The sequence below is a fragment of the Alexandromys fortis genome, unplaced genomic scaffold (genome assembly GCF_014885135.2).
Source record: "Alexandromys fortis isolate MF-2015 unplaced genomic scaffold, M_Fortis_MF-2015_v1.1 scaffold_318, whole genome shotgun sequence".
Classification (NCBI taxonomy): domain Eukaryota; kingdom Metazoa; phylum Chordata; class Mammalia; order Rodentia; family Cricetidae; genus Alexandromys; species Alexandromys fortis.
In genome coordinates this window covers 442,256-453,084 of record NW_026068194.1, presented here as the reverse complement: position 1 = coordinate 453,084, position 10,829 = coordinate 442,256, and the positions used below count along the sequence as shown (strand labels likewise).

The 10,829-nt window shown below is 42.4% G+C and overlaps 1 protein-coding gene across 1 annotated transcript; it reads right to left on the bottom strand.

The window, feature by feature from the left end:
* Nucleotides 1-6,379: 6,379 nt before the first annotated feature.
* Ubqln2 (ubiquilin 2) lies at nt 6,380-9,745 on the bottom strand. Its single transcript, XM_050129668.1, has one exon. The coding sequence runs from the start codon at nt 9,494-9,496 to the stop codon at nt 7,586-7,588; it is 1,911 nt and encodes a 636-aa protein (XP_049985625.1). The 5' UTR covers nt 9,497-9,745; the 3' UTR covers nt 6,380-7,585.
* Nucleotides 9,746-10,829: the final 1,084 nt, after the last annotated feature.

Genomic DNA, 10,829 nt, shown 5'->3' with positions numbered 1-10,829 from the left:
CACACAGAGAAACTCTGTCTCAAAAAAGAAAAAAAAAAAGAATCCTAGGGCAAAGTGTAGTTACTTAGAATCTTAAGATGATTGCATGTAATAATTTTGGTGCTATGTAAGGAAAAGACAACAGTTTTTATTCTCTAAATAGATCACTGTAACCAAGAAATTATATATGGAATTTTTTTTAAAAAATGCCTTCTGCCATTATATCGTACATTCCACTCTCAGCGTCTGCGCCACCTTAAGCATTACTGCAAATGAGAGAGGATATGGGAATATCATCAAAAAGACTAGATCAAACACCCACACACACACAGTCCTTTAACCTAAGTATTCCCTCCCATTTTATACTCTTAAGCTCTTAACAGTTTATGACATTCAGGGTAAGAATATGTAGTTTGAGTTCTTTTCTCAGATACAGCATTTAAAAGAAAATGGGTAATGAATTTTCCTAAATCATATATATCAATAAATGTAGTGCATCTTACTTTTACATTGCCATTTAGTAAACTATAAAATGCAGATATTCTCTTGTATATCACCATAGAACATTCTTGGCTATGGATGGAGACTGAGACAGAGACCCACATTGAAGCACTGGACAGTGTTCCCAAGGTCCAAATGAGGAGCAGAAGGAGGGAGAACATGAGCAAGGAAGTCAGGACCACGAGGGGTGCACCCATCCACTGAGACAGTGAGGCTGATCTATTGGGAGATTACCAAGGCCAGCTGGACTGTGACTGAAAAAGCATGGGATAAAACCGGACTCTCTGAACGTGGCTGACAATGAGGGCTGACTGAGAAGCCAAGGACAATGGCCCTGGGTTTTGATTCTACTCCATGTACTGGCTTTGTGGGAGCCTAGTCTGTTTGGATGTTCACCTTCCTAGACCTGGATAGAGGGGGGAGGACCTTGGACTCCCCACTGGGCAGGAAATCCTGACTGCTCTTTGGACTGGAGAGGGAGGGGAAGTGGGGGGATGGGGAGGAAAATGGGAGGAGGGGAAAGGTAGAAATTTTTAATAAAAATAAAAAATAAAAATAAAATAAATTTAAAAAATGCAGATATTCATAACATGACGTGATACAAGAATCACTTTCTTTCCAGACCTTCTCAGTACCAGTGAGAAGCTGAAAAGCCCAATAGGAGATCAGCTTTACTGAGAGAATCTTGGAGATTCTCTACTCCAGAGTTGTACCTGATACCTGAAACTATTCTTAACTGTTTCAACAAAGTGGGCTTCTGCTTAAGCAGACCTTGCTTGGAAGGCATCTTTGATTACTACTACAAAGTCCTTAACAGCAAGCCAAATTTCAGATTCCTTGTTTCATTTGAATTAATCTGTCCTCTGGAGGTACTACAAGTAAATGTTACGGTTCTTCTACATGGCGAGCCTTCCATTACTTGAAGTTACACACAATCTCCTTAGATGAAAGCATTCAGCATCCCTGACCTTTTCAATAACTGTTGTATCTGTGTGTAACCCACTCACCATCTTGGTCACTTTCCAGGTTATCTGTGTACATCTTAATTGTAGCACTCTGATATGACCCTGTCTTCCACATAAACTATCAAGTACAGAACAAAACTTTCTTTGTTCTGGGCACCGTGCCTCTTCTAACAAAGTCGAAATTTTCATTACATGTGTTTGCATTGTAACTTCACACAGTTAGCTCAGGTTGAACTTACAGTACATAAAAACCAGAATCTTCTTCACATATGCCCCTGTCAAGCCTCATAGTCACCTAGTCTTGGTGGCTCAACTCTGAAAAGAGTAGCAATGAATATTAGATCCTATTCAATTTAATCCTACGAGGTTCAACCTTTCTCCAGCCTCTCTTGTGTTCTTGTTAGTAGCATTAAGCTACATTTACTCTGCCTTCTGTGTACATCTGCAGCGGGATAGGAAACCTCTATCAGCATTGATTGGCACACTTTTGAACACAGTCCATCCAGAGTAGTTATCATCTAGAGCAGTGGTTCTCAGCCTTCCTGATGCTAAGACTCTAATACGGTTCCTCATGCGGTGGTGATCCCCAACCATAACGTTATTTCGTTGCTCCTTCATAACTGTAATTTTGCTACTGTAATGTTTATCGTAATGTAAATCTCTGATATGCAGGATACCTGATACGTGACCCCTGTACAAAGGTCTTTCAACCCCCAGAGGGGTCATGACCCACAGGTTGAGAACCACTGATCTAGCATGCTATTCCATTCTCTTCTCAAAGATATTTTAAGGAACTGTCAACTGCCTCAGTGAGGTACACAATTGCTATTGTCTCCTGAGCTCTCTGGAAGCAGCTCACCATAAAGTAGACATCCTCCAGAGCAGCTAGCTGTAGCACAAGGGAGCCCACATGACTGCCAACTTCAGATATACCACATGGATTAGGCCACTGTAGACAGACGTTATTAAAAAGCAGTTTCAAATATTATCTTAACTCAAATGTCAGAAAGGTAGGGCTCTAAATTGCTTTTTCATTTATGACAAAGTTGGTTCTCATGTGTGCATTTTTATGTAACCTGTTCCAGGGTAAATAGCAGCAAAGATGTATTTATTTAACAAGAGTTAATGGGCCTACTGAACACCACCAGGCCACCTGATACAGAACTATACATCTCTCCGGCAGATGAATAGATTTAGAGACAGATGAATAGACCTAACACAGTGCAGTGTGCCGAACCGGCTAAGAAAATGTTCTGGAATCTCACAATTGGTTTAAATCTGGAATTTGACACTTGATAGCAATGTAACCTTTAAAAGTTACCTAGCCTTATCTGTAAACAAAGAAACATAAAAAATGGTACTATCTTATAAAGTTGTTATGATAATTGAACATAGCAGTGATTTTGCTGGGAATTATTGCTATTCCAGTGTAACAGAGAAATTAACATGTGACAAGATGGTATTATGAGGTCCATGTTAAGGCAGAACATTTCTTCTTTATCGTGCTCATCAGTAATTCTTTTAATAGTTACACTATAGAATATTTTCCTGAAATTAGCTTGTTTGCTAATATGCATATTAGCCCATAAAGCGCGCAAGTGCGCGTGCATGTGTGTGTGTGTGTGTGATATGTGTGATGCATACACACATGAGTGTGCAGGTACACATAAGCCAATAAGAGGCCAGAGAAGGCATCAGGTGTTTTTTTTTTTTTTTCCAATTGCTTTCTGCCTTATTGCTTTGAGATAAGGTCTCACTAAAACAGAAGCTCACCTTTGGGACAAACTGGTATCCAGCAAGCTTTTGGGATGTCCCCAGCCCACATTGCTAGGGTTATTGGCATACACTAGCAATGTCTTGCTTTTACGTAAGTGCTGGGGATTCCAATTCAGGTCCTTATAATTACAGAGCAGGTGCTCTTACCCACTGACCCCAGCCTCTGGTCTAAGAAGTTTTGAAGTTGGGTTGTGAATGTGTTGTCTTAAAAAGCCTCCAGCCTGTCTGTGCTCAGATACAGCTGAAGCTATATGCTTCAATTCCTATTTACTGAATACTATTGCCATTGGATGTTGGGACAAACAAAAACAAAAAAAAAAACTTTTTCAAAGGTTGACTTTTTAAAAAAACCTTTAACTTTGTTGGTTAAAAGAGCTTTTATCAAATCTTGGGGTGAGGGTCCAACCCTAAATTTTAAAGCCTAAGTAAACACCTACATCACTTGAAATAAAATTGCTCCTTCTTGTGTGTGGTCTGTCTGTGCTTGATGTCTGACAAATCATCTTTCTCCTTTCTAGTTTTATAAATTTGCCTTTCCCTGAAGTGTCCCAACAGATTTCTGGTAAGACAGCTTCATAAGAACAGGTTCTTAAATCTTGTTCTTCCTCTAACAAACTGACAAAAAGGATTGAAACAAAAATTGAGCAAAGCCTGTCAAAACAAAAAGGGCAACATAACTCTCAAGGAATTTCTGGGAATTATGTTCATAGGGTCATATTAAAGTATATTACCAACCTTAGAAAGTTCTATGAAAGCCTGACAGATTAAAAAACTGATGGCACAAACCTATTAGGAATTTCTAACTTAAAGAACAAGGACTGAACAAGGAGACTAGAAGCTGAAGGAAATTTAACTTCTCTTATTGATGCCTCCCAGTATCAATATCAATCTAGAAATGTCAAACTTACCAGCACTTAAACTTTTTACTTTTGCTAAATTAAGATTTACGCTAAACATCTTTTATTAGGTAACTCTAGCTATTTGGCTGGACTTACTACTTATTTGAGGATAGATTTGAGTCAGTTTGTAAATGTGAAACCCATATGGGTCACGTGTCTGATCCCTATGGTAGGCCCTGATAACAATTACTCCATTATGCTCCTGTTTTGACACAATTTAGAGCAGACTGTCTTCTCTCCTGGACACGGTTTCTCAACATGGAGGTCTGCATCAGAAACAAGAGTCCCTTTAGATGCACCAACAGGATGTTATCTGTCCTTACAACCTGTGTGTCCCCGCTCACCATAAATGGAAGTGTGTGCATGTGTGTGTGTGTGTGTGTGTGTGTGTGTGTGTGTATGTACATATACCTGTGTATACATGAAGTAGAGGCCAAAGGCGCAAAAGAGCAGTTTTCTTGGTGATGAAGCTCTCTTGATGGTGACGTTTTCCTGCTGGGACTGCTGCTGCCTTAAGCTCCCACCTCATTACCACACGCTGTTGAGTTACAGGCATTTGCCACCCAGAAAACTCCCGGAAGCGCTGACTCTCAGTGACTGCACAGAGGGATAGTCATTCAGGCTATAGCTTCTTGATTCAATAGTGACTAGGTGAATATATTGGTCACACATTGAAAGAACCCAAAATACAAACAGACTATAAAAAAACCTGCAATAAAATACTAGGGAATATATCTCATAAGGAGAATAACAGCTACAAGTAATTTAAAGTGAGGCCAACTTAAAGGTTTTTTTTTTAAATTAATAAACTAAAATGTGGGAGAAGTCATGGATTTAATAAAGACACAGATCTTTTCTCGAATTACACAGCATAATTTTTAAAATATACATTTGACAAAGCTCAGGGATTCTCTCTTCCTTGAATGTTTCAAATAAATTTATGTTTAATTGCCTGAGCCAGGCCTCAGATGACATCCAGCTTCTTATGTGGCGACAGATTTACTGCCATTTTCTATGCCTCCCGTTTTGATATTTACTTCTAAAATCATTCACTTCATTAAATCTTAAATTTATTATTGCAGGCGAGCTCTGTGAAGATCTCAAACACCCAGTACCACACAGCAGTGAAATAACTGATCACCATTTCCTAAGCTGTTGTTCTGAGAAACGTGGATGGGACAGATGTTATTAGGTACATTTAAAAGAAATTCTTTAAAAATAATTATGGCCAATATTTACTGTACAATGAATCTTACCAGGAATTAAGTATACAGAATTTTGCAAACTTACTGGCTTTCTCCCAGAGAAATGTTTCTTCACAAAACAGAATTGCTGCAGCAAACCCATTCTGGCTAAAGCAAAAAATTAAAACCAAAATGCTACTCTCATCTTTATGACTTAGTACTACTATAGAATATGCAGTACATGCAATTAGTACCTATGCTATACACTTGACAAAAAGGGCATTCAACTTACCGTTGTTAGAGCAGCTTACCAGGAAAAACTCGAAAACACCAACAGAATTTTATAAAATAGGTCTTGGTGAATTGCTAATCTAAAATTTCTGAAAAAAAATTGTATAATAAAAATGGCATTAACATACTAGAAGCTCCTATTAGTAGCACAATGAGCTTCCTAGTGTAATACCTAAAAATACAATTATCAGGAAATAGACAGGACTTAAATAAAATTCTCTCAAAAGATATAAAAAACTAGTCAATGAGATCCTGCTTTAAAAAATACTCCCAGTAGCCCACACCCCAACTAAATAACCAAATAAACCCACAAATGTTTCTAGAAAACAATGGAATACTATAGTTTTCCACATTCTATCCACTTAAAATAAACCCAGCCAAATTCTCTATGTACTGTTTTGAGGGAAGCCTGTTAACGCTAACGTTCATCCGGTGAAAAATAAAATAAACATGAAAAACATCAGAAAAATTAAATACAAAAATGATCACTAGCAGGATATACCCTAACATATGAAGTCATAGCCCCACCTCAGACTGGTGTGCTAGGCCTACAGAATTCAGTGGAACTAAAGAAAATTCAAGTATAAAACAAAGCATGAATATGTACATTTCAAATGTGTGAAGAAATAATTAATAATTGGTTAACCTTTGGGGGCAATAATTAGAACATGTAAATCTGCATGTCAAAGAATTTCCTGTAGAGCAGCATTGTTAAATAAATACCTGTGGGGAGAGCTAACCCTTCTGGAGGGGATTCTAGAACCAAAAGGCAAAAAGGAACAGCTTTGACATTTTTTAAATTTTTTTTATTTTTTTAGTCATTTTAATGCATTTTTCCCTGTGCACAAGAGAAATAACTGATAGTCAAAAGATACACTTTCCTGTATACATAGCAGTTAAAAGTAATGCAGACACCACATGACACTTCCAGTAAAGTTACATTTCCAATTACAAATCAAAATGCATATTAGGGTCTCTTCATGGGAGAAGCTGAGGAAATCTTAGGTCAAAAGCACTTTCCTGGCATCACTACACTGATCCTTCAGGCTGCACAAAGATTAAGGTCATATACAATCAATCTGCAACTGTTGACACAATGTTACACTGTAAGTTTTCTGCACAATTAATGTATACTTAGAGAAACCAGGATAAACATTTCTACTATATTTTAACTGAACTTGCCTAGCCAACATTTTCACTGAGAAATTTATCAAATATGCTGTAAGACTCTACAAAATTGTGAGACATACCTAGCTTCAGGAGTATTTCTTATATTCTTTCTTATTTTGGTTACACATATTCTGCTCAGAGATTCTACAGTAATACTTCTAGATGTACAATTCCAATTGTGCTTACTGTAATGTGTACAAATAACAAAAACGATCAATGAATGGTATAAATCTTACAGCATTTGCTAGCAAAAATACATGCCAAAGTCACAATAAGCAATATTTTACCACAAATTAGAGAGCTTCAAATAATTTGCTTCTGTTTTTAATACCTTCATTCTACATTAAATTACTATCATAGGCTAATGTTTAAAATGCAAATAAACTGGACATCTGTAGGACAGAACTTGTTCACCCAACTGTGAAGGCTGATACCTGTGTCCAAAAATCACAATAAATGCAGAATAAAGAGAAGTGTTTGCATGCAACACCTTTGAGTGAAACAGCATTGATCCCCACCATTCAAATCAGAGAAGAAGAAAATCCAAAGAAAAGGAAGGAATGAAGGAGGGAGGGAAGGAAACAAAGAGGGGAGAGGGCAGGCTGGAAGGGAAGGGCGAGGGTGGGAGGGAAGGTGGCGGGAGGAGGAGCAGGAAGGAAAGAAGGGAGGGACTCCACCTTAAAATGCATGGTATTAGATTTATAAGTAGACAGATTTAAAAGAATCAAAATAAAAGTAAAGCACGATTTTGTGTGTGTTTAAAGATTTAAGAGCCATTATCAAAAATAAGATACATTTTTTTCAAGGTACAGAAATGTAATTACGATGGCTGAGAGCCCAGCAGCCTCTCAATGGCCGCATTGATGTCGCCTCCTGTTGCTATTAGGGCCTGCAAGTTTGCTTCACGATTTAAGAAGCCCATGGCGTTGAGCTGTTCCAGTTGCTGTTGAAATCTCACTTCTGGCAGCTGGGGAGGATTCGCTCCAGCCAGGGCCTGCACCATCTGCTGAATGAACTGCTGGCTGGGACCAGAATCTGAAGTTGGACTTATGGTTTCAGTAGGTGCAGAGCTGGTCACGGTGGTTGCAGTGGGGATCCCAGTGCCGGTGGAGCCAGGAGAGCTTACAGGAACAGTGGGTCCTATAGGCCCAATGGGGCCTATGGGTGTGAAAGGAACTATAGAACCGATGGGCCCTATGGGAGTGACTGGGCCCACAGGGGTTAGGGTGGTTCCCAGGATTCCCAACCCCAAACCTGGAGCAAAGGTTGGAATGAGGCCAGGTGCTTCAGTGGCTAGTGTCTGTAGCCCCTGCTGGATCTGCATCAACGCCTGCATTGCTCTCGGGTTTGACATGGCCGCAAGTGTGTCTGGATTCTGCATCTGCTGCAGGAAATGCGGAAGCTGCGGACGCATCTGCTCTTGCAGCTGAGGATTTGCTGCAAACAGCGGGCTACTCATCATCAGCTGGGCAGCCAATTCTGGATTCTGGCTCAGCGACTGCATCATGCTTCTTATGTAGGGTGCAGACAGCATATTCTGAATCAGCTGGGGATTTTCAGTTATCTGCTGCAGCAGGCTCTGCATTCCCGGGGTACTGAAGATGCTAGCAACATAGCTAGCTGCTGCCACGGTGTTCCCGTTGAGCGTTCTAGCGGAGCTGCTGCCAGGCACATTGCCACTGCTTGTGGTCGTGGTGGTGGTCGGAGAGCTCTGGGTAGCCGGTGGTGCCCAAGGATTGGGCAGTGGATCCCGGTTTTCTGTGCGGGAAGGCTGGGTGCCTTCCCCCGAGGAGGAACTGCTCCCCACCGTGGCGAAGGGGTTACCCCCAAACTGCTCCTGTGCGGCATTCAGCATGGGTTCTTGAATGTCAGTGTACATGCGCCGCAGAGCATTGTAGCCACCTGGGAGGCTTTCGAGATTGCTGAGAGCCAGGTCTTGGTTTCTCATCATCTCTTGCATCATGGCAGGATTCCTGGCGATCTCGAGAGTCTGCCTCATTATATCTGGGTTGTTCAGTAGGTGACTGATTTCTGGGTTTCTCTGAATCAATTGTTGCATCTGAGGATTGGCCATAATGAGCTGCCTCATCAGGTCAGGATTCGAAAGCATGCTCTGAACAAAGGGATTTTCCATGATTTGGATCATCATCTCAGGGGTAGACATGAGCTGGTGCTGCATGTGGTTCTGAAGCTCAGTGAAGGTGGTCGAGCTCAAACCCAGGCTGCTAAGGCTAGCAAGTCCTCCCAGGGTCCCCGATGCAAACGGATTGCTATTTGTGACCGTAGGTGTGGGGTTACTCCTGGGACCCGTGGTCGACGCTCGCGCCGTGGTGGTGGTGGTGGTGGTGGTCGTGGTCGTGGAAGTTCCTGCAGTAGTGCTAGGCTGCTGCGTGTTTGACCGGCCCTGAGGGCGATTCTGGATTTTGATGACCAGGTGAACAGTCAGTCCATCATGGATGCCATGCTGCATCAAGGTATCTTGATCTTTCAAGATTTTTCCGGCAAAAATCAGCACGAGCTGATCGATTTGCGATTTGAAGCGTTTGGAAATCGCTTCCTTAAACTGCAGGACGGTGCTATTCTCGGGCACCGCGAACTCCTCCTTCTCTTTGGGAGTCTTCACAGTGACTTTGATGATTTTGGGCTCGGCCGGCTCAGGGTCCGTGCCTGAGGCCGCAGCAGGGCCACGGGAGGGGCGCGAGGGGCCGCTGCTCTCGCCGTTCTCAGCCATGGCGGCCGCGGTGACGCAGGCTGGCAGGGAAGGCGCTGGCGAGCGAGAGGGCGCGAGGGAAGAAGGAAGGAAGGAGGCGCCGCAGCAGCGGACTGGGCGGCCCCGCGAGCAGCGCGGAACACAGTACCTCAGAGATGAATGGAGGTTGCGGCTCCCGATCGTCGGATGCGCACAGGGTTTGGCGTAGGCCGAGGCCGAGAGCTGAGCGAGCAGGTCTGCAGGCCTTCTCCGCCGCCGCCTTGTGATCTGCCCGCGCGCTCTCCCAGCAACTCCTGCAGCTGCGGTGCCCGCGCTCCCGCCCCGCCCCGCCCCCGGCCGGCCCCGCCCCCTGCTGACGCGGCGCCAGCCCAGCGACAGTCGCTCTGCGAGCGAGCGCAAAACTCCTGCCCTGCAGAGGGGGGCGGGGTGGTGGGGGGAAGAGAGGGAGAGAGAAATAAACAAAGAGAGGGGGAAGAGAAGGAAAAGGAAGGAGGCTGGAAGAGAAAGCCTGGGGACCGAGGCGAGGCGAGGGGGAAGGGAGGAGGCCGGGAGGAGGAAGAGGGAGGCAGCTTCTTTAGCAGCCACTGAAAGACCAATGGAGAATGTGGATTCGCAATCTGGGAGGCAGTGAAAGGATGAAAGCCTGAATTGAACCGATCCCCCTGCAAAGGACGAAAAATGAATAGTAAAGAACTCTGACAAAGCAAAAAGGGAAAAACGAACACCCGGGTGGGGGAAGGGAAGGCATGGCGGGAGCGAGCATTTTACAAAAGAGACGAAAAACGGCCAACAGGCTTCTAAAATATGATTAAGCTCACTGCTAATCAAAGGGATTCTAGTAAAAACAATGAGATTTTGCTTCGAGTTTATCGCATTGGCAGAGATGAAAGAGAATGTTAAACCTTGTTCACCGGGAGCCGAGAAAATGCACTCTCATGCTAGCTGTAGTATGAATTGTTGTAGTACGGCAGTTTGAAAATACAAATGGACATTTTAAATATTTGCCCCTTTGTTTAGAAATACCTAATAATCGATACAAAAAGCATATGTATGATGTATATTAACAGCGTAGCATTTAGAAAAATAGTGCTGGGTATTTTAAACGTGTGTGTAACATAGGATTACTCAAACATACTATGATAGTGCCATACAATAAAATAATCCCTGTGTCTAAAAGACGGTGGCTAATTCATGTAATATTAAGTGTCTCTAAAAGTATACGTTAAAATGCAGTATCGTTATGAGGAAACAATAGATGATATTTAATATGAATTTATATTTTCCCAAACAAATGGAAACAATACAGGCATGTAGATATTGATCAGAAAGCTTGCAGATTGTATGTGTGGAAAAG

Bases quoted from the DNA above. Each gene is read 5' to 3' on its own strand.
- Ubqln2 (XM_050129668.1), bottom strand. From the start codon at position 9,496: ATGGCTGAGAACGGCGAGAGCAGCGGCCCCTCGCGCCCCTCCCGTGGC.